Genomic DNA, 24,893 nt, shown 5'->3' on the forward strand with positions numbered 1-24,893 from the left:
AAACTCTAAAGGAATTTTTTGCATATTATGGTGAAACAAAGGCCAAAAATAAGACTCACTAAATTCCAAGCAGTTAAGTAGGGGGAAAAAATACAGTAGCTAAAATCATGAAAGGCAGAGCAGTCTAATTGTCCAAGTATGGGGAAGAAAGGAAAAATGTCTGAATTGTAATCTCAATTCTTCCACGTGCTTGCTGTCCAGCCTCAGAAAAATTACTACCCAACAACATTTAGCTATCTACAATTCAAAGTTCTGCTTCTATTTATCACTGTTTGAAAAATCTTTACAGACATTATATATAATTCACTATATACTAACACTTCTTTAACTATTTTCCTAGCAAACTCTACCGAAGAGTTGCAGAAGGAAAAACCTGCAGAAATAACTTACTGAAGTGCAATCTGCTTATGCAGATTCTCCACATTTTATTTGGTATTTTATAAATTATGAGCTCCTTTTATCTAAGTTCTACACACACACACACACACACACACACACTTTTTGACATACCAACTCTTGACAGAAGTAAACATATTTACAATATTTGTCTTTTGCTGCACTCTGCTGGAACAATCCATTTTTAAACTGAAAGAAACGTTGTCCCATATGTAATACAAATGTTAACAAAAAAGCCTAAAAAGAAATATTATTTCTTGTAAAAATACACTGTTTTGGAGCACACACTGCCATTTCAGATTTTTAAAAACAGTGTTTACATTTTTAAACCCGTATTTTGTTGTTCCGATAAGTGTCCCATTTTAAAAGAGCACCTGCAACAGTCCTACATCAAACAGGATTACAGAGTGCTCACTACTGCTCATAATAAAACTACAACAAATTAAGATCTCAGTAAGGCACTGAGGAGGCTTCTAGAACACAGACTGGAAAATCTTCCTCCTTCATTTTAAAAATCCTACACCTGATAAGGACATTATTTTTTAAAAAGCAACATATGCCTAGAAACCTTATTCCCTCCATTTGATCACTCTGTTCAAAATAATAGTAAAAAGTCAAAAGACAATGTAAATTGTTATAACACTTGCCTAAAGTAAGACAAGACTGGGTCCCTTCAGAAAAAAAAAAAAAAAATCCTGACAATTTGCTGCACGTATGAAATTGCAAAATGTGCAGCCCCATTTCTTTCACTAGAAGAACCTGAAGAAAGTTACCCAGGCTAAAGAACAGACTCCAGAGTCAAAACTATTAACTCCTGTGATAATTTATTCTGGCTCAGGATCTGCTGCAGAATCACCCAAACATCCCACATGTCAAATTAAACGCGCCTTCCTACTAGAAAAATGCACCTGTGATCAAAACAAAGGGTTGTGACATTTTTCCCCACTCTTTGGATTGACCATAAACTTCTAAAGAAAATAATTTAAAGGGGAAGTAAACAACACAGATGCAATGGAACAGAAATGTCACAGGCTTGTTTCTAGAAGTCTTCTGAGGGCAATGAGGAAAAGCTTTCATTCTTAGACCTGTCTTGGGAATTGCAAATACAGATGTTGGCACCAGTCCCAGAACACAAAGCATACTTTTCAATTTTTACTAATACCTGCTAAAATTGTGTCTTGGCATTTTAGCTTGGAAAGAAAATTAAGGAATGACCCTTCTTAATACTCTGTAATCCACATAAATCTCAAGAACTCCTCTCAGGAAAAGGTTTCCATAGATTATTTTTTTCCCAAAGAACAACAGGACCTCTTGGATAATCATTGCCTTTACAGATTGCCTTGTTGAATTTGAAAATAAGAATAAATGCAGTCAATACCCTCACATGAATAGTAAATTAATGGCTTCAAAGCTTCCAGCAATATAGAATCTATAAACAGTGACAAAGGAAACTGAAAACATGAAAAAAGTTTTTAGAGAAACTAACTACTTCAAAGGTTAATGTACTTAGCCCAAAACTGGTCAGGCCAACCTGTTTCTCTGGAATTGCACTGTTGGCATTCCCTGCCACTACATCCTTCTTCCCCCCTACACTTCCAATGGGAGAAATAAAAAAGAAGAAAAAAAAAAAAGATTTCAAAATGACATTATTTTTCATAGTAACCAAGTTAATACACTAGAGACCAAATGTTTCTCTGTTCTTCCGACAGAAGAAAAATACATGAGCAAGTTGAAAACTTGTATTAACACATTTTTCTCCATTTGTCTCCAATGTTTTTTTAAAAATAAAAGGTCGGTGATGTTACAACAATAAATACAAATGGAGAGTTGTACTTCAGTTTGCAACCATGCCACTCTCTTTTAACCTGAAGTGTAACAAAATATATATATGAAGAATAGGTGAACAAACTAATTGGAGACACTAGGCTTCCAAAAGCAAATGGAGAGTGTGAGGCAACATTTTGAGAACTATACAAAGGAACAGTAGTTACGTACTGATGTGAATGACTGGCTAGGAGTCAAGTCAGATAGAAAAACTATTGTAGACAAGTTTCCACTACTGTGGATCTCAGAAGAAAAGAAAGGCAGGAAATGATGCAAGATATCTTTTGCAAATTAGAGGTAATTTCACATCACAGAATTCTTACTAGTTGCAATTATGAACCACAATCCATTCATATGCTTTTATACAAAGGAGAAAATGAAAAAAGTAAAATAAAATGCAAAAATAATACAAGCCAGTACATTTGGATAAAACATTGAAGATTAAGTCAAGCTATAAACTGTTCATAACTTCTGTAGCATAGAATGTCCATATAAAATTAAAAAAAAAAAAAAAAAAGAGAGAGAGAGAGAGAGAAAGACAATCCTTACATTTGTCAGAAAACATGGTTTAGCAGATGTTTTAATGAATCATATTCCTTATGAATTTGCTCAAAGATCACAGACTTGTTTCTGGGAAGAGGTATAAAAAAAGTCTGAAAGACAGCTATTAGTAGCCAGCAACTAATCTGCTTCATATTTGTTTCTACAATAAAAAAAAAAGAAATCGAGTGTATCCGATACTCATAAAAGCTGAAAGGAATAAATGTACCTAGAAGACATACAATAATATACTGAGACAGAACAACTTTTTCGATTATATATATATATCTTAAGACAGACTGGCAATTGTCTACTGGAATGTAATAGACAGATAATGGATGATGACATGCTCATTAAAAAGAAATGGGGAAAGAAAAAAAAAAAAAAAGAAAATGCAAAAAGTTCATTTTTCCTCCAGAAAAGTATGGAAGAAAGTTTTCTCAAAACTCTGAAGCCCCATTCAAATTAGGACAGAGGCAAAGGCTACTGTTTTCTTTAACATGACAAATCTAATTAGCTAGCAAATATTTAACCAATAGCTAGAGGTTGCTCTTTAAGTACTAAATAATGAGATGTAACTAGGGTAGCAAAGGCAAAAGGTTACTAATTTAGGACATTTCTACGGTGCAGTGTTTAAATTATAGGTTTTATACAAAACGAATGGGCCAATGCACAAGAAAAAAAATCCAATTTTAACGGAATGCAGAACAAATTAACATTTTAACATTATAATACTACTCAATTGTATAATGGGATTTTGCTAAGTGTCACAGAACAGAAAATAAAAGTAACACTCCAAGGTATGCTTGTTAACCTCTTCAAGCTAAATATATTACGAGCCTACTGACAGCAGTAAATAGACGCATTGTAACATGAAAGACTACAAATTCAGAGGCCTTTAATAGGTGTTCCTTTTTCTAAGTCGATTGGCATAGAGAGTATAAACAACGAACAAGATAAAAATGTTATCCATACCAAATGCTTTCAAATTTCCCAAAGGGAAAAGGAACAATCCTTTTAAAAATACATTTTAAGACATCCAGTTTTTCTGAAACATAATGTCTTTTTTTCCACCTTTCCATCCCATGTCATAGGAATTTGAACTGGCAAGCACAGTCTTCAGTACTCATGCATAATATTCTCTAGGTTGACCAGAAGGCTTTTTGTGAAGAAAAAAAAAAAAAAAAAAAAAAAAAAGATATACAAGAATTTGCAGTCAAAGCCTACTACCTCAAGATCTGAACGCACTCACCCTCCATCCAACAATGGGCTCAAGCAGATATTTAACTTTACATCTAAGTAACTCCAACGCTGTATCCACTCTACATTACCAATACTATACCGAGAAACTGGCAACCATAAAACTTCAAAGAACTCAAGGTAAGCAGAAGGGGTGGAGCATTTTATTTCACAAAAACCTTAAAATAGTAACTGCAAAGTAATGATACTTATCATTACTATCCTCTTGCTTCCTGACTTCTGACCTCCTCAGCTCATTACACCAACTTTTCTTGCATTAACCACCTTTTCCATACTGGTTTAAATTATCCACAATAGAATAATTAAAGGCCTCACAATGTATAAATACTAACTAAATACTAACTGGAAGGTAGTAGCTAAGCACAACTGAAACATAAAACAGATCTGAGATGCCAACTGGCAAGAATAAATAGAGGAAAGAGTTCTATTCCCCTTTGTTTTTGTCAATTTACAGATTTAACCAGCACTTTAGCTCCAATATAAACTTTACCTTTTACTAAAAAGATCTAAATTGGGAAAATGACCACACAAGTTACATTTTTCCTCACAGAGGTGGTAACTAGAGCAGCAGCTGAGCTGAGATTGTGCTGACTGAAAGGAATATCCAAGACAAAGAAACAGAACATTTTTGTTTTAATAAAGTGTTTATACAAATTAGATTTTTAATTATTTATATATATATATTTACAATTAGAATTATTATTTTTTTTCTCCAATAACCCAAAGCCCACTACTATACTTCCTCTGGTAAGTGACACCAGTCAGAATGCTAACTCAACTGATCAGGAGAGTGCAATGAACACATAAGCAGCATTAGATGCACCAGACAGAGCCAAGAACTGTGATGAGCAAGTCATCATGACAGAGTGTCATGTGTCTACTCCAAGCTCGGACATCAGCCCATCAGGTGACTCATACAAGTCATTTTGGGCCAGCTATCATCAGTGGCTAAGTTAAATGTCACACCTGTAAGAGTGCCCAAGATCAACAGAACTGTGATTTAGATGCTCAGTTTCTTCGTGTTAATAGGAATAAGTGGTTGTAGGGCTTGATGTAAAGTGATTTCAGAATCAGTTCACAGACAAAACAACTTAGTCTTCCTGGGTTTGCACTAAAATATATGACAGCAACCAACTCCAGTTCAATACTTAACCCACACCAAGATCTTCAAGCATTAGATGAGTATATACAGTAGTCAGATCAGCTACCAACCAATTAACTCCCAGCTTTCTTTAGGAGGTTTTGCTTTTTGTTTTTCCTGTTATTGGTAGTGTGCATGTGTGTGTTTAAGTCAGAATTTGGAGTAAAATGCTATTAAATTACACAGTACTTCTGTATCCCTCGCTCTTTTGTGTAGTCAATCATTAGTAATAACAAACATATAAATTGATATGATGAAGCATAAAGAACTCTGATATTTCACTACATCTGAGTATTAAAGTTTCTGAAATATTTACTTGGCATGAATTTTAAAGCAACATATACTTGTCATCCAACCACAATGCACAATTATCATATTACATAATTCAAAGAAATCAGTATCAGTATAGAATAAGAATAACTTATTATAACAGAATAAGTACAACTCATTGCGAGCTACACCAGAGGATGATCTAGTTTGATATGTTATTTCAGCTACCTGAAGGCACAGCACCTGTGCACATGCTGCTAAAAACAAGTATAATAGTCATTCAAAATAAAACTGTAAAAAATATATCAGAAGCTGCCAAAAGCATTCTTAGTACTGTGCGCAGAAATTAACCAAAACTGATAATAGTTTCATATTTGCCTAACAGTTAATCACATCTGGGTCACCAAACTGTAATGGGCTATTTCACAAAGATCACGTATGCAAACTGCAAAGCCATCATATCTTTCATCACCTACACTCCCTAGTTGTTCTCAACTATATTGCTGTTATACTGCATAATTACAGGGCTGACCCATAAAAACTTTCTAAGGAGCATGAAATAGTAGGGTTTTCCATCCTTCTATGAACACTGTATGTGTGTTTGGTTTTGGTTTTGTTTTTTTTTATTATTCTAGTTTTGTTTCCGCTACTGCTTATCATTTTCTCTCTTGTCTATGGAGAACATTTTTCCCTATGAGAGCCTAGCAATACTTTAAGCTTCAGTACAGGTATCTGATACACTGTATTTCAGAAGAAAAGATGAGAAAGATTTCTTTCAAATAAATAAGACGTATCACTATTCCTTTCTCTGGGAATTGCAGACAAACTGTTCCATTTTCACTCAAAGACCCACAAGTTATTTTAGTCCCTACAGAGATCCCTCATGCATTATGCATTACTAAAGATACGAGCATCAGTTTTACCTGTTTGTCCCACAAATTGGTTGATCTTAAGAGAAGACTATCCCTTGCTGGAGCAAGTAGACTCATACAGAAGAGTTGTGCCAGCAATCTCAATATATGCTTCCCAAGCTAACTATGTTCAGACAGTTTTGGAATACATCTTCAAATAAAAAGGGGCTTTGATGACCTTGTAAGTATTCCAATATTAAAGCTAAATAAGTAAAATAGAGAATTATTAGTAATAGCCAATAAGTTACTTTTAGTGGGAGAGGAGAGGAGAGGAGAGGAGAGGAGAGGAGAGGAGAGGAGAGGAGAGGAGAGGAGAGGAGAGGAGAGGAGAGGAGAGGAGAGGAGAGGAGAGGAGAGGAGAGGAGAGGAGAGGAGAGGAGAGGAGAGGAGAGGAGAGGAGAGGAGAGGAGAGGAGAGGAGAGGAGAGGAGAGGAGAGGAGAGGAGAGGAGAGGAGAGGAGAGGAGAGGAGAGGAGAGGAGAGGAGAGGAGAGGAGAGGAGAGGAGAGGAGAGGAGAGGAGAGGAGAGGAGAGGAGAGGAGAGGAGAGGAGAGGAGAGGAGAGGAGAGGAGAGGAGAGGAGAGGAGAGGAGAGGAGAGGAGAGGAGAGGAGAGGAGAGGAGAGGAGAGAAAAACCACCTACATTTAGCAGAAACAGCAATAAAACGAGAAGTTAAATATAACTCCTCCAAAGAACAGCATATTTATTTAAGCCAAAAAGAACTAATTTATACTATGGGTGTGGTTCTCACTGACCTTATCTGGGGAAAATGACTATTACAGGAGCGGGTGTGATATATAGCCTTTGAGTCATGCATGATAAACCCTAATGGTTTTGCTTTGAGGTAAAAGTCCTTACTAATCAAGCAATGAATCATTTCCAAAATGTCGAGTTCCTGAGGCCATGTGTGTCAGAAGTGCAACTCTTGAGTGAATACTCAATCACTAATGATCAGTTTTGAGATTTTTATCAACTGATTAATAAGCAAGGAAAGGAGCTAAGAGGCATGAACAAAGAGTTAATGGACCTTTAATGACACTCTAAGTGTGTTTTAGTGAATAGAGCATAATGAGTTTTAGTTGCTACTAACCACAAATCACCAACAATTGAAGTGCTCTATGCACTGCAAGTGTTAAAATACTGCAATGTACAGCACTCATGGTTTTAAAAAAATAGGAAATTGTGTTTACTCAAATATATGTATGTGTACAAATATATATTTGAGTAAACACAAATTCCTGTTTTTTGCCCATAAAAATGCCCAAAATAATGCCCATACTTAATTGGTATTACACCTCTGTAGCAGATCAGAGAACATAAATTAAGAGCATAGCTTCCTAAATCAGTAGATGGATGTGAGGTAAAGAGACAAATGGGAAGATGTTTATTTTTTTAGTATATTAAGTGCTAGAACTGTTGGTTCACCTATCATGGAAGCAAAATGTTAGCTTTTATTTATGATATGCAATGCTGAAAATACATGCAGGAACAATTCTGAAGACTAAAGGTTTGACAAATTATGCATATGTACACATCTATATATATGTACAGACACGTACACAAACGTATCATTTTTGTATTACTGCCTATAAATTTTCTACTGCCCTCCTAGATGTAGGTATTTTCCTTCGATATACTCCACATCTTTGTGCCAAAATCACTGTGGAAATATCTAAAGAAATTACTGCATCTAACAGGCAGCTAACAGCCTGAAACCATCAAGGATCACTAACCTGGAGGACCTCCAGTTCCCTAAAACAAAACAAAACAAAATAATTAAAAAAAAAAAAAGACTGATTATAGGGAGTCAGTTCAATAAGGTGAGTCTGGAATCAAGTCCCAAGAATAACAGACCTAAAGTCAAAAGGAGGAGTCCTTTGGTAGCTGAGGGAAATCTTATTTCCAAGAGTGGAAAAAGAAAAGGAAAGAAGCTAATAGAATGAAGACAAAGAGGGGAGATTGATGTTTCCTTTCAAAAAGCAGTGACAAGATCAAAACCTCTCACTGAAGAGATGAAAATAAATCAGAAACTTCCATTTAGGATTGCACTGTTTTTCACATATTTGTATGTTTCATGTTACCATACAACAAAATGCATGTGTGTACACATGCACATTTAAAAACTCATCCACGGAATTTAATTTTGATTTCCTTAAGTATCAAATACATATACCTTCAACAGTGGGGAAGCTAAGTACGTGCACCTGGGCAGAGGTGGAAATGCTGACACTAGTTTGAGGTAAGTCAATTCTGAAAACCTCTGAGCATGAGTTTCTGGGGTTGAACCTAAAGCATGTGCCTAGAGACATGTGCCTGAAGAAAGAGTATCGACAATTCTGTTAGAACACCCAACAGCTCAGAAAAAGAGCACAGAATCACAGAATCGTCTAGGTTGGAAGAGACCTCCAAGATCACCTAGTCCAGCCTCTAACGGAAAACTAACAAGTCCTTCACTAAACCATATCACTAAGCTCAACGTCTAAGCATGTCTGCAGAAAAGGGTGTGGAGAGTTCAAAAGCTGTTCCACTCCTGTTCTAAAATGGGAAATCATGAACCATCTCCAATCTGGGAGCCACATAACTATATTAGAGTTGTGCTGTAGGTGTATTAGTACAATTTTTGCTCAACTTTGCCATCTGGGAGCTTTGTACCCATGTCATTTCATTCATATGTAGCTCATGTGGAATTCCGGTGAAGCAAATACATATCACTTGGTCCCCACTCACAAAGGCAAGCCCTTAAATATTGAGGCAAAATCCCATGTCTTATAAATCAGGCTTGCTGTAATAATACTGGTTTAAATCGGCTGTCTTTTCTGAAAACTGATCATATGTGTTGGACAAGGACATAAAATGCTTACATGTGGATATTTGTCAACTATTAACTGGAATACTGGTTTTCACTTGAAGTACCAAAATTTCAAGGAGAAAATCATACAATTCAGAAGATACAATTCAGATTCAACTGGTTATTTCTGATGTCATAATGATTTACACCCAAAACTAATTTTCACCTGATAGTTATCAAAAATTATTATAAAATGGACAAGAACTGGCACATAGTATTTTAATAGTTTAGATACTGTTTTACAAGATTTCAACATTCCTGTTGGATCACAACCAGAATGAAGAGAATCCAACATGCATGATCAGCAGCAGCAGGATGAAAACTCCTCACAACTGTAAAATAAGATAATACTTCTTTTTCCCTGTAAACACAAACATACAACCACCTCTCCAAAAATTGAAGGACACTGAATACTTTGTTCCCTTATTTCAAGCAATGAAAAATTCCTATATGCATTAATTTCTTCAAGCTGCAATTCATATGCAGACTTAAGATACAAGACCAAGACTAGCCAAGACAGACACAGGCTACATACCAAAGAAAGCAGAATGAACTGGACAACTAATTGTTTATGGAGCAGTATCTGAGAACTGCGTTGAAAGCCGTATTAATGCTGCTTGCAGCCAGGTATTTCTGTGAGACAAGCTTTCCAGTAATAATATAAATAAGATGATCACGACACAATAGATGAATTACAAGAAAAAAGGGAAGAAAATTGTAGCTTCAATTAGTACTAGCAGATCTGTATTGAAAAGCATGTTAGGCCCTCTTTATTAATGGCAAGACACACTCAAATTATGAAGTGCCTTAAAGAAAAGCTGAAATGTGTCACCAATCAAAAAATAAGGAACCAGCTAGTTATAAAGCCTTGTTTTCTAAGGTTATGTAACTGTGCTGACCGCTTATGTCAAACTTGTTCTGTCTGCCCATTCCTAGCAACTGTTTTTTGCAATGTCCACTAATAAATTTTACAATGAAATGAAGACCCAGAAATCATTAAGTTCCTATTTATTTATTTATTTATTTATTTATTTATTTATTTATTTAGCAGACTGGGAGTGCAAACCCTATTAATAGTTCCACTGAGACAAGGTCAGGAATCTTCACATTATCTATCTTCTCTGGATGGCTACTGCCAGTCAACAATAGTGCATTGGCTTGACAACTTGCACACAAATAGCAGCTGGTGGTGCTGGGCTGCTGGGGCCATGGGTAATAGTTGAGATTTCAGTATTAGAAAACACAAAAGGGTTAGCAGTTTTAAGGGGGTGTGACAAAGAAGCCTTAGAACATGGGAAGACCTAAGGTATTGTGTAACAGTTGCATCAAAGAACAGGAAGGGACCTAGGTTTACTACAAGTTTGGGAATATAGGACAAACCTATTTGCTTCGTCATTTGTCTTAATCTTCCTACATTTTATTGTAGTATAACGCAATATATAGGAGCTTGCTCAGTCATTACATATTTTTTAAAAAACTTAAAACATGAATCTGAGACAAGATTGAACAGTTCAAGAACTTAAAATTGGCTAAGCAACAGTGCCCTAGGAGAACTCCACCCCACATTTCAAATCCATCCCTTCTCTTCTTTCTCTAAGAGGAATATAACTGCACTAATCTTCTAAACATAGTAACTGGTTTAAATGCTTTACAACTAAACATGCCTGGTACTGCTTCGATTCACTAAGTTATAATCTACATGGGTTGAAACAGAGTGATTCTTATGACTCCTATTGTAAATTCCAAATTGTACCTGGAAACCCCAATAATGTATGTCAACAGTCAATGCATGAAAATTATAATTTCAAGGCAAGCACCTGCAGCAGCTGCCAAACTATGATTCTATAATATGACAGAAAACACACTGTAGAGATTAAAGACCATTAACTTACACTTTCAAGCAATAACATGTCTCTACTAAGAGAGCATTGTATAAAGTACATACTGTTTACAGCAGCTACCATGCAATTTGCTGCAATCTTATTTTATATTCCAAGTCCTTTAAACTGAAAAAGCCTATGTAACCTCAACTGCTGTTCATTTGTAAATTCATCTCATTTTTAGAACAAGAGCTAGCAGCACATCCAATTGCCTTGTGTTTTGTGTTTTTTTTTTTGTTGTTGTTGTTTTTTAAACCAAAGCTCAAGAAATTGTAGTACATAGTCACACAAATGGCATCTATCGAAAATTTATTTTCCGCTATGTTGATAGGTTCTTCCTACAAATCACTCAAACATCACAATAATGACATTTCCTTTTACCAATATACACAGTTACTATATATAAAATAGCTTTTCTTTTCCTTCCAAAACAGAACACCATATGTCACTATTTGTTAACTACTGTAAAACTCAAATCTATATTGACATATACAGTTAATTCATAAAGATGAATTCTAGAAGAAAATACTGAAAAGGAGTGTAAAAACAAAAGAAGCCTTTCATCACTGCACACATCAATGCCTGTTTCTCCTTTATTGTGAAGATTAAAAGTAAGGCTACAGTTTCCTTACAATACATTTGCAACTTTATTGTAGCACTGAATACATCCTGCCTTCTTGGTCATGTACAAGAAGATATATAAAAAAAAATAGTTTGTAAATAGAAATGATTTTTACAGGAGAAATAAATGCAGCTTGATTTATTTTCTTGGCCTCAGCATCGATGGCTTTGACTTGTATCTCTACTCACATACCACGCAAACAACTTATATTTGATTGAGTTGAAAATCTGAAAACTAACATTTACAGTCAACTACAGCTATAAAATTCAAATCAGTTCAGCAATTCATTATAAAAATTTGTAGTTTGGCAAAGAAAGAACTACTCAGAATACATTTTAAATAGGTATCAAACAGGCAGTGAAGCTACATGAGTTGAACATTTGTGATTGTTAGATTTGTGTTAAAAAGCCTGTTCACACAAAGGTTATAACTTCAGTATAACTGTTCTGATGAAAGGAAATAAGGGAAGCAGTATGAGACATCTTTACATCATGCTGAATTAGGAGAGGTTATACCATTACAGCTTCATTTAAAAGAAATATATATAAATTATAGTAATTATTTGATCAAGAATGCAACTCATAGAACCCAAATCCTGGAGACTGAGTGAAACAAACAGCAGTGAAATCAGATATTCATGTTAACTGGAAATTCTTTCCTGCTCTAGACGACAAGGTTTGGAGTACGCTATAAAAGCAAAACATGCACATTTTCTTTCTGACCACAAAACCCAATGTAGAAAATACCTTTCTTTTGTACAAAACAATTACTTCAGTGAAAAAATATGCATTTTTTTTTCTTTTCTCCTCATTACAAAAGTTTTTGGCATAAGGCATGATGTTCTCAGACAGTGGTGTTAGATGGAAAGGGAACCAAGTTTTATTCCAACACTAAAAGTATTTAATTGTAGGACTTATCATACCAATTTTATTACAATGCCCCTAAAACTTTGACACCACTTACATTCAGAGTTCAATCCAAATTCCCCTGAAGCAAACAGGAGCCATGCTACTTACTTCCGTGGGGTATGGATCATTTCTTCACTGAATACATTCTCCATCGAAAAAACTAAAGAACAGAACTATGGTCCTCATATCAGACAACTTTCCCAAAAGAAAAACAGACGATTTTTTTTTCTAACAATTCCTATGAAAAGCAGTAGCCTCAAAAATACAACAATAGTAATTTCTATGTCAAAAAGACTACAACTTAAATAATTTTCGGAGTGAGACTTTATACTATTTATATTTATCCAGCCTCATTATACCTTCTTTAGTGAAAAAAGATGTTCCGTATTTTGAATACTTCAAATATTTGCATTAGAAATACTTGTTCAAGCAAAGACAGAAGATGCTAAAGACTTTTAAAAAAGAAAACAAGGTCTTTTCTAACACAGTAAATGCATTACCAAGCAATTTCATTTCGCCCAAGCAGCAAAGAGACTATATTAAGTCCTACCACAGTGCTCGCTTCCAAAGCAATGGATACAATGTTGGGATCCCTATGGTAATTACTATTTTACTACGCTTTTGTTTGTAATAACATTTCTTTGTTACAAGGGAATTCAAGAACAAAACAAAATAACAAAAGGAATCTACCAAGAAAAATCTGAGCTTGCCTAAAATCAGATTTTAACTAATATTGAAAAATATAAACATTTATCCTCTAGAAATAAATCTTTTCCCTCTTTCTCATTCAACTACAAAAAAAAAAAAAAAAAAAAAAAAGGTAATTTTTAGAAAGATGACCCATCTAATTTTGGTTTGAAGGACCTTTCAGATATACTCCCACAATATGCATTTTAACCACTTGATTTTTGTCATATTCCTAGAACCAATCTTTAATTCAAGAAATTGTCAAGAACATCTTGGTTGATTTAAGTTTAAAGGTAACAGTTCTGCATAGCAAAAGCAGGCTCAAGAGACCCACTTTTGTTGATCTTTAGGGATTACTTAGTTGTGCCATTTTAAAGTGTTAACCATCTATGTGTTAACAACACCTAGTATTTTTTAAAGTAAGAAAATAAAAAAAATAAAAAACACTCTCAAACTTACACCATCTCATAGTTGACTCGTTAAAGACAGAATCATAGAAGGGTTTGGGTTTGAAATAACCTTAAAGATCATCTTATTCCAACCCACTAGACCAGGTTGCTCAAAGCTCCATCTAACCTGGCCTTGAATATATAAAAGAAGGCATATTTCTCTTACGTCTAACCATAAATGGAAATGAAGTTTTCTGTAATTTACAGAGAGGTTTTCATAAACCAAACAGTAAAAATATTTTTCCTGTCTTAATTTTTGAATTGTCCTGATACACCACAGTGCATAAATCTCCTTTCTAGCTAGCAATCTAATTGTGTCTCAGCTCCTCTAACAAGGCATGTTAAAAAGTAAAAATTGGACTGTCTAACAGAAAAGTAAAAGTGCACAAAGTAACATCTAAGAAAGGACTTAGCCTCAGACAATTTTGTTGTGAATATTACACCAGCCAAACCATTCCACCAGTTTACAGTGTACCATAAAATATTTACATAAGCTATGAACTATAAAATATTTTCACATGAACTATAAAATATTTACACTATCAACATCAGTTAGGAAAGAATGATGTGCTGTCAAGCTGGTGTGACCTAGGAGTAAAAATTCTGTGGTCACAGATTAAATAAAACTATTTCATATCATCTGGAAACTTACAGGGAATATCAGGTTAAACAAATTACTGCTTCCTGGTCTTTGGATGGTAAATGTAACCAGGAAAGCATAGCTTATATGCTTGAAGCTAAGTTTTACCAACATCACAAAGAAAGGTTAGGTTCATAATCAAACTGTACTGACCTCTCTGAATGTTCCTTCTAGCAAGGTGTCCAGATGTTGAAGAGGAGCAGGAGTTTTGTCTTTGAATCGTGTCAGCAATCGTCTCTCGATAGCTCTAAATTGTACAGCCCTCTCAGATAACAGCTCACGGAATTTTTCTGCATTCAAGCGCAGCTGCAATTTAATGGTTTTCAAGAATTCAGATTACAGGTCATATACATCGTATCTGCCCATTCCACATGAAATGAGAGAATGAGAGTAAAATTCTTGAGTGTGTGTATTTTCTCAGATATGAATATGAATGATAGTAAAATTCTTTATAGTGTGTATATTTATTCAAGTATAAATATGTTGTTTATACCAATTTCATATTGATGTGGTTAATTTCATATTCATAAAACTTTTTAACATTTTCAGGAATCATCATTTGCCACTGAAGTCAAAAATAATTGCCAAAAGAAATAACAAGATGTGTTAATGCCTAAGTATCTCATCAAAAAGACTACCTAAAAAGAATGAAATTTCAACACCAGTATCTCAGGTTTTCTCCTCAATTTCACGCACTGTGGCTCATACACATGGCATATTAGACTTGTTACTCATTGCTGTAGAATGTAAATGGTTATTCCCTTAAGCATGAATAAAAGCACTAAATTCTTCACTGACTGAATGACTTCTATATCTAAAGTGAAATTCTTATTAATTTTATATATATATTGATCAGGTACAGCAACTAACTTTATTAAAATGTTCACAAAACTTTGAGCAATATCATATATCAAGTGCCCAGATAATAAAATTCCTATTTTATCTTTATAACCATCTATTTTCTGCTATATACCTTTAAGACAAAAATCACTAATAAAAGTGTGTTTCTTTCAGAAAGCTGAGTCCTCAAGGTAATATCCTCTGTACATGCTGTAACTGGCAAAAATTATCAAAAAAAAACATTTCAAGACATGCAGCTTTCAAGATACATTGTGACGTATCTATTTTATAGTGTCTCCAAATTAGAAATCTCCTAAATTTAGAAAACAGATTTTAAAAAAAAAATAAGCAAATATACTATTCCATCAGTACATGATTACAAAGGACTTCCAGGCAAGCTAAAAGAACTGCAGCTCTTCTAGGAGGAGAAGGAAAAAGGGGACATCTCAGGTAATACTGTTCCAAGCTTGCCAAAAAAGGGATGGAACATCAGGATCCCCTTAATAGACCATTTTTCTTGGAGTATAAACTTTTCAGAATGTAATTCTTTTAAAATTTCAGAAACTTAAAAATAGCCAGTTGCAAACTAATTAGATCCTAACTTACCACTACAGTGATCACACCAATATTCCAACCCACAATATATCTATGCGTGTGACACAATCTAATGAAGCCTATGTTCGATTATATATAGTTAAGGTATTACTACAATATCAGCCATTAGAAAAAGTAAACAATAAAAAAATGCATAAAATAAAACCAACTCTATTCTTTCATAGAATTTGAAACTCAGTACATGAGTACTCATAAGCCTGAGAGACAAGCCTGTGCCTAGATTGTTTCATTAAAAATCTCTACATCTATCCAAAACAACCATGTCTGTATAATGATGGCTCCACCTCACAGAAGTGGCAGCATGAACACTGAACAGCGTTTCTCACTCTTGCATACATATATTTATACTTTTGCCCATTACATGAGTTTAAACTAATAGAAATTTTCAAACAACTGTTTCCTTTTGTTACTGGAAAGAAGGCAGAACAGAAGGGAAAGAGCACATATACATTATTAACTATTTCTACAAGTTAACTATTAGAATGTTTTCACTGTCATCTGCATGACCAAACAGACAGCAGAAAATAATTATGTATATGTTGTATCTGGTCTGGTAAACCTCTTAAAGCCTTCTACTTCCACAAGGGCAGTCAGGGTTTTTTGTTTCTTGGGTGTTTTGTTCTTGTTTTTCTAGTTGCTGTTGTTTTATTTTTGTTTTGGTGTGTGTGTGTGTGTGTGTGTGTGTGTGTGTGTGCAGGGACTTTCTGCATAATTACAGGGATGATTCAGCCAAAATAGATGCTCATGGGTTCATTATCATAGAATAGCCTAAAACTAAGGACAAGTTTCAAAAATAGCTTTACAGTTAACAGGATGTTAGTCAATAAAGAACCCATGGCTCCTATACAGCTAGTGAACAGAAGGGCAAATACTAGTTCCATAATTTGTATAATTTGCAGACTACACAGTAGCTACATATACTCTCCCAATCACAAGGGCTGCTTCAGAGGCAAGGTGTATGCCCATATATCCGTATGTTAAAAAATGTACAACAACACTTTTTCCAGCACTATGTTTAAATGCAACTTCATATTTTCTGAAAAACAAATGGCTGTGCACCTGTGATCATTATACAGTTTTAAACTGATTATTCTTAGTACCAGCACACAATTTTGAACTAGTAGAATCACACACTGTGTAACATACCTCAAAATGTCGATCAATTAGTTCAAAGTATTCTTGCAGGGGAATTGAACCTGAAAAGGTACACGCAAAGTCTTTGCAATTTTGCTTTTTGAAATGTTCTTCCAGTCGAAGAGTGAGCTCTTTTGTTATTAGCCAAAGGTCTTCTAACTGATCACTCTGGATCCTATATCGTTCTTTGGAAACAAGAACAAATAAAAGACTAATAATGAACACATTTAAGCTGTATACATCCACTACACAACATCGAAAATACATGGGAATTTAACTAACATTATCAGTACATTCAAAGTTTGCATTAGAGATTTTCGTAGGAGATACATGCTCATTAGCATTAAATAAATACTTTTATTTTATTGGTGTCGGTCCTAAATACCCTCTACTTTATGCTAACTTTAACAGGCAATTTTGTAGCACAGAATGAGTACATAGCTTCAGGACTACTTACTCCAGAGTGTGGTGCACTCTGTTTATAAAGTGCAAATAACTATGAAGAATTACCACAATAGGGAAACAAGAATTACTGGATGATATTAAGCTATAACAACAGGTTGTCTGCATTCTCTTCCATAGCACAGTCTGAACAAGTTATGCTGGGGGCTTAAGGCAAAGTCAGGTTCAATTCACTTTGGACCATGGGAGAAGCACAGCATCCTGAGCAGCAGATAATAGTTGTAACAAACCAAATTTACTTCAAATAAAAGCTTGAATGCCTTTTGAAAACAGTTATTGTCTTCTCAGACAATACAGTCACTAATATAATTTTTATTACATCTCTACCTCCTACGATATCTTTCAATAGGAAATCGTTACTCATTCAGTAGTCATAGACAACAATATTCAGTTTTGTTAGTTCTATACTTAACTCTAATGCAGTAGTAGAGAGATGAAAATGTTAATATAAATTGAAGTGAAAACAAAAAGTCCAGTTAGCCTCTGTTCTCTGTCCCAACAAGTTGACTCAACTTATCACATTTTAGCGAATTTCAAATTATCAAGCTAATTGGATGAGATCTTTTTTCTGTTCTGTTTCTAGTCCATATTTGTATATTTCTCTCTTCAGTTTCCAGGAAATGAGAATTAACTAAATGTTGAAGGTAAAACATTGTAGACAATTGTATCAGCATTTATTTTGTTCTGATACTGTTTCAAACAACAATGCCCTACTTCTTGGCATTATTCATCTATCAATACTTTATCCAAAGGGAACGACAGAAATGCAGCTATGATGGAAAAAGAGTTGTTGATTTTTTTGATGCAAAATATTTCTTTTTTATTTTTTTCCATCCTTGTTAATAAGCTTCACAGTAAATCAAATAAAGCCAAATTCTTTAGAACTTGAATGTACTATTTAAAATTTCCTCAACGTTATTAATTCAAGACTGTTTGACATTACCACTGGCATCATTCCCAGGATACACATTTCACTGAATAGAGAATGACAAATTCTGTTTACAGTGTAAGAGGAAAGAAGCAAGTTTTATTTAAAAACATGTCTGTTAAAGAAAAGAACACCATCTGCTAAAGATAACATTCAACCTAATACCCATTTTTTAAATACTCACAGTGTAATGGCTGGACTTAGTTGGATGTATCATCATACTTTTCTTTAAGTGATTTTTCCTTAAGGGAAATTAGCTCAGATGTTTTCAGGCCAAATAAACAGTCATTCCATTTATAATTGACATGTCTAATACATTAATGGTTTAAAATGGATAAAACTAATTTCCTCCAAAATGCATATTTAGTTTCCATACATTGTTTGTTGGTCAATACAAACACAATCTAATTTTACCATGGCTTGAGTAGAGAGCATTGCACTCATTTGCTTTATATGATCTTTCAGCTCTCAAAAACAAAGATAAATTAGATTTACAAACTGTAGGAAAGTGAGAATCCTTAGTTATAATAAATACATGATTTACACGAAAAAAAAAAAAAGTGGAAAAAATACGTATCTGGGATTCTGTTCTTGTGCTTTTATAATAGCTAATCAATTTACATTAGTTTTTTGTTAAAATAAGCTCTCTTACAGAAAAATTACAATTATTTTCAGAAACATTCTCAAACAGAAAATCAGGAGCCTCAGAGGAGCTCTAGCAGGTTACAAGGCTTAAATAATCTGCAATAAGAAAGATTTGTTGCCCTGACTGTAGCTTATCTGAAGGAAGTCTGGGAGATTCAGTTCACTTCTTAGCTAAAAAGCCCTTATCACAAGAAAAAACAACCACAACTAGTAGTCAAGCCTTCCTTAAACTTTGATTAAAGATAGTTTAAAAAAAAAGAAATAGAAAAAGTTCAAAAACAGTTACAACTTTAATCTACATTAAGCAAGCTTTGTTTTAATGTATACTAACTGTGAAAATGAACTTCAGGCTGGGCTTCTTTGCAGCAGTCTTCTTGACGGGCTGAAGTAACATCTTCAATTACTATACTGTTTAAAATGGATTAGCTAATGTAATTAAAAACAAATGTGAAAACAGATGTCATTTTTGTCTGCAGCTTCAGCAGTGAAACCCAACTGAACTTGGAGATTTTCACTCGTACATACAATCCTTCCTATTAAGAACTTAAAGTCCATTCAAAAAGGAATTTGGGAAAAATGTGTCCATTGTCCAAGACCAACTTTTCATGGGAAACAAGGAACAAGGATTGATCGGTCACAATGATTATTTTTTTCATTACTATTTGCCTACACATACAATTTTCTTTATGAAGAACCTTTCTGCAGTGATCATGCTTTCTAAGTATTTATACAAAGTAAAAGCTCAGTGTTTAAAAAAATGGTAGCAAAATAACAGAACCTCCCAATTAATACAAAACTTTATCTGCATTAATTATGTCCATATAGGACGTCCACTCAAGCAAAATAATTCTAACACCATGAAATTCTACCAAACAATGCTTTTATATTATGGACAATCTCTGTTCATAAAAAAAATCCTCTTAATTATCCTTGTGTATCACAACTTCTACAAATAATTTTCTAAAACTGTGCGTTTACTTAGTGACCCCCCCACACACACAACCCCGAGAAATTCTACAGCCACCCCAATCCAACACATGTGACAGATGCTGGAAACAGGCCACTACAAGGAAGAAGGCATCAAACAACTCCTTTGTTTCCTAAAGTAAGGATTCCCAGACAAGAGAAATGAGTAATCACACTAAGAAAAAAAATAGTTATTAGAATCTCCTTTGTTAAGTGAACTTCACAAGTAAAGCAGTGTGGGAAAGTTTACAGTAAGACTGAAAGCGTCATTCCTAGCTAGTGAATAAACAAACCTGAAAGGAAGAACTTGATGGTTTGGGTAGGGGAACTAAAAGTTATAGCTTTACTAAAAGTTAAAATATATTCATTGTGTCTAATTCATAGACATAAATTTGTCCCTTACAAAGCATCATCAGATTTAGCAACTATTCAAATAAAAGATTTAAACTGTAATCCATAAAAAGTTATTTATAAATCCTTTAAATTCTTTAGTTTCTAGAAACTATAATTGCACGTCTAGCTAGTTCAAACTGTTTAAAATCTACTGTCTATTTAAACAAATATTAAAAACAAACTCATAATAAAACAGCATGCAAATTGTGCATACAAACTAATACAAATGGATTTGAACCTTAGAAATGTAAAGTGATTCTTGGTACAATGGATGTTCTTCAATAATTACACTCCAGATGGTTTCTGTTTTTAACACATTTGATTATATTAGAAAAAGTATTAAATATTATCTCATAGCTTACAGCTGACGCCATTGGTATTTATATTAACCATCACAAATACTTTATTTTGAAAACACAGTGAGGCAGATTATTTTTGTTTTGAAAGAATTTCACATTAAACTAGATTCTGATTTCTCACTTACTCAAAATAGTTTTCATAGAGCATTCATAAAGTGTTCCCTTTGAACTCTTAAGCAAGTTCCCTTTGAACTCTTAGCAATGAGCAACAGGTATTTTAGCTTTTCAGTTTCTTGGTGTGCTGTATTAAATTAAGACTTTGTGCTTTGCTGGCTAAACACAATTGAATAAATTTAGTTCCACTGCATGTGCCAAGGAAGTTTAATTAGTTGAATAGCCTAGCAAGACCCTAAACTCCCAAACTCTCCAAAATTTAGAGAGTTGATTTATTTTATGTTTCTAAGAGCACAAACACACAGGTGTTTGAAACATGACTGCTTAATTCACAAGCTGCCCTGGCCAAGAGATGCTGTAGATGCTATCTACATATATGTTCATACACGTTAGCGTGTTCATGGCATGAATACTATACAATAAGTATAGTATTCAACATGATAGAATTCATAGTCCTATAATCAGAGATATACAGGAATCCAAAGATACGGGAATTTACTTAGATGCAAAGAAGCACCTACACAGGGTCAGATACTAATCAGAGTCAAACATTACTGAAAGACTGTGAAGAGTTACAAACTTGCTTTTTAATCCTTTTCACAAATTATAATAAAAATAACAGATTACTTCCAAACACAGGTCAGTTGAAATACTTTTGAGAAAAAGAAGTGGGATTTTTTGGTCTTTTTTTTTTTCTTCATGTGATTACAGTGATAGTATTAACGCCTAATTAAAAACATTGCCAAAATAAAAATTCTAAGAAAAAGCAATTTCATCCCTGGAAGTCTTTAAAAGACGTTTAGATGTTTAGAGCTTAGGGATATGGTTTAGTGGGGACTGTTAGTGTTAGGTCAGAGGTTGGACTCGATGATCTTGAGGTCTCTTCCAACCTAGAAATTCTGTGTGATTCCATGTGTGATTCTCTAGACAATTGTCACTGTAGTGTGGCATAGTTTGAGTATCTTTCTTGCTCCATTTTAAAATTTCGAAACTTCCCTAGAAGTATTATTAGATACTTGAGAGTGGCAGTTTAAACATGATCAGTTAATGCTTTGAAACTCCTAAATAAACTCTCACCCTACAAATTTGTATACCTACCTTATTTGTAGAACCCACATTCTCATTTTCTACACCTACTAACTGATGATCCTATATTTTCAGGCCTATTATCTTTTATGTTTTAATACCACTTACGTGATGTTTTTGAAGCAAGAAGAGTGATTTTTGAACCCGTTAGGAACTGAAAACCCAGAACATTAGCTTGGTCATCCTCAGATGGATCAGCAAAGTCTGAAAAAGAGAAGTAAATAGTTTTCTAAAATTCACTTTTCACATACAACAAATTTGAAGCTGTATCCAGGACTACATCAACTTTGCTTTTCTTATATTTATGCAATCTCAATAAGATTGCTCCCCCTTTTTTGAGGCATAGAGGATATTAGGGGTAGCTTGGTATTCAGTCCCTCTGTTCACAGGTGGAAGCTGAGCCACATTCAGTTGTTATATGAAATTGCCTAAGCTTGGTAGACAAAAGGTAGCTTTCTCGGAGGTTCAGTCTGTATCATCTAAAAATTACTGTGAATGCTGTATAGCCCCAAAAGACTGTCACCTATACTGGGAACAACACTGCATGTCTCCATTAATTCAGACATCTATGCAAAAATTATTATGATCATGTTTGAGCACCCTCTGTTTTAGCTTTCAAAACACAGCACAACAAACATCTTAGTGGAATTATCTACTTAGGAAATAAAAGCATGCCAGGCTTTCTTTCATGTTTAGACCGTACCAACTTGAAAGGCTTATTTTTAGATGACTGTATTTTAAAAACTATTCCGATACACCTCTCCTCCCAAATTTCCCCTAAAAATAAGGTAAAGCAGGAAGTAGACCAGATACAATTGTTATTAAGGAGTACACCAAAAATCCAAAGTTTCTTCACAGATGATATCATAAACAGCATGCTTTATTTCTTTTCCATCACTGAAAACAGGATGAACAGAAATCAAAACATTTTAATACCTTCTTCTGAATCACATTACCTATACTCTTTGTTATGATTTCAACACATCCCTGGGTTTAAAATAAAATTTATTTATTCACTATTTTTAAAATCTATATTGATTTATGTTTCAGGTAACAGTGTTATACAGCACACAAATTTGAAGTATATTTATCATCAAAATTATGAAATCCATGCTACTAAAAAACAAACAAAAAACTACCCACATGCCTCCTCCAATGCTGTCTAAGACAAATGTACTATATCTTTCCAAAAACAGATGTAGTAGCTCCACCTTAAAAATACTGCTCTCAAGTTGTCAGCCCGTACCACTCTCATCAGAAAAGTATTGCAGAACCTTAGTCCTCTGAAGTTCAGAACTTTAATCACTGCCAGACCAAACTTACTCACAAGCCCTTTATAATCCCTGTTTATTCATCACCCTCCCCCCCCCCTTTCTTTTTTGCCTGTGTTATACTAAGTTAAATCAATACTTTTCTTTTAATTATGATTTTCAAATCCCTAGATAATTTTCACAGCCTTTTTTTACAGTAAAATTCTAAAATTGAGTTTTAATTCACCTTTAGTATCAGCAACCTTTAGTACCAGCAGTCAGTACTGTATGACAGTACACAATACCTTACTAGTTTCTGGCCTCAAAGCATTTTGTCTAATACAGCCTAGGTTCTTATCTGTTTGTTTTTTTTATGATTGTGCCACATTGTACCACAGAGTATTCCTGTGGTAACTTCCACCTTCTCTATCACTGCCAAATTATGAGCACATAAGTACAGCAGATTTTTTTTTCATAATGTTATAATTTACAATACTTAATTTCATTCATGTTTTTCTAGATCTATATGGCACCTAATTTCTTCTTTCTGCTACTTTAATACTCTTGAATATGAAACATAATTCAGTTTTGCTTATCAGAAAATATTGCTAAAGCACCTGTCTTTTTGGTCCAAAATACTAATGAAATTATTTAATAGGATCAGCTCAAGACTGATACATCAAGGACCTCACAAATCTTCCTCCAAAGCAATCACACCCCTTTCATAGAACATTTACCACTTTTACTCTACCCTCTACCCTGCTTCCTGTATTCACATTTCATACCCACTGAACACCACCCTCCCCACTCCATAAAATGAATGCCCATGTCTCTCCCCATTACAACACTGGTATTGTAATATCCACTGCATTAAAAAAAAAAAAAAAATCTAAAGTTTTACCAGAGACAGATATATTAGCCCAGGTGAATTATCTAACTTGAAATGTTTTCCATCATTTCTCTCAAGCCATACTTTTTAAACATCCTCATATTGTTAATTATGTTAATAATTATTGTTAATACTGTTAATAATGCTTTGTTAATTATTTACTTATTCCTCCTGTCTGAGTTCCTAACAAATCTTCTATTATAGAAATTTTTTAAAACTTACCTGGAAAAATGGTGAGAAAACTGATGGGAGGTTTATTGGTATCAATAGTTATCTTGTGATTCGCTGATTTTGAAGGTTGAGCTGGAAAGCAGATTAATCGCAAAGGCAGCTTGAATTTACACTGGGCAACTTTTGGTATTCCTAAAATGAAAGAACACAAAGAATCATCTTTCCTATCTGTCTTCTGAATACAAGATACTTTACACTGCTGTCCTGAAAGAGGTAAAACATGGTATCTATAATGCAGTTAAAGAATAGCCTAAAACCCAAGCCATGTAATCTTTTGTTAACTTTCCATCTCAAATATCTTTACATTTGAATATTTTCAATTACCTCTTCCAGTAAACATTTTCAAGTAAATGTAAAAGGCAAACATTATTAGCCAAATCCACTGCATACCTGTGTCCACACCAATTAACATGCAATAAAGATTGGCAACATTTTTTTAACCCTCTAGACAAAGAATTCTATTTTAACATAGAAGAAAGCTCCATGATTGCTCCTGATACTTTGAACACAAAGTATCAAATGTATTGAAACATGTTTTTCATCAGGAACACTACCTTAAAAACACACACATTATTTTTTGTTATTTTTATATGAAAACTGCACCTGT

At 34.1% G+C, this 24,893-nt stretch overlaps 1 protein-coding gene across 10 annotated transcripts in view; it reads right to left on the reverse strand.

Annotated features, from left to right (window-relative positions):
• BBS9 (Bardet-Biedl syndrome 9) overlaps nucleotides 1-24,893 on the reverse strand; it is a 315,416-nt gene that overhangs the window by 213,548 nt on the left and 76,975 nt on the right. For 9 of the 10 annotated variants that reach the window (XR_003495378.3, XM_072033266.1, XM_072033263.1 and 6 more), the window contains 4 exons: nucleotides 24,278-24,418; nucleotides 22,025-22,120; nucleotides 16,976-17,148; nucleotides 14,528-14,680 (listed from right to left, as the gene is read on the reverse strand). Coding sequence is in view for 9 of the 10 variants with exons in the window: in XM_072033266.1 (XP_071889367.1) it covers nucleotides 14,528-14,680; nucleotides 16,976-17,148; nucleotides 22,025-22,120; nucleotides 24,278-24,418 (563 nt within the window). In the remaining variant the exon portion in view is untranslated. The remainder of the gene's footprint in view (nucleotides 1-14,527; nucleotides 14,681-16,975; nucleotides 17,149-22,024; nucleotides 22,121-24,277; nucleotides 24,419-24,893) is intronic. The other variant, XM_072033264.1, reaches the window with a different exon arrangement.

Source organism: Anas platyrhynchos, chromosome 2, assembly GCF_047663525.1.
Source record: "Anas platyrhynchos isolate ZD024472 breed Pekin duck chromosome 2, IASCAAS_PekinDuck_T2T, whole genome shotgun sequence".
NCBI lineage: Eukaryota > Metazoa > Chordata > Aves > Anseriformes > Anatidae > Anas > Anas platyrhynchos.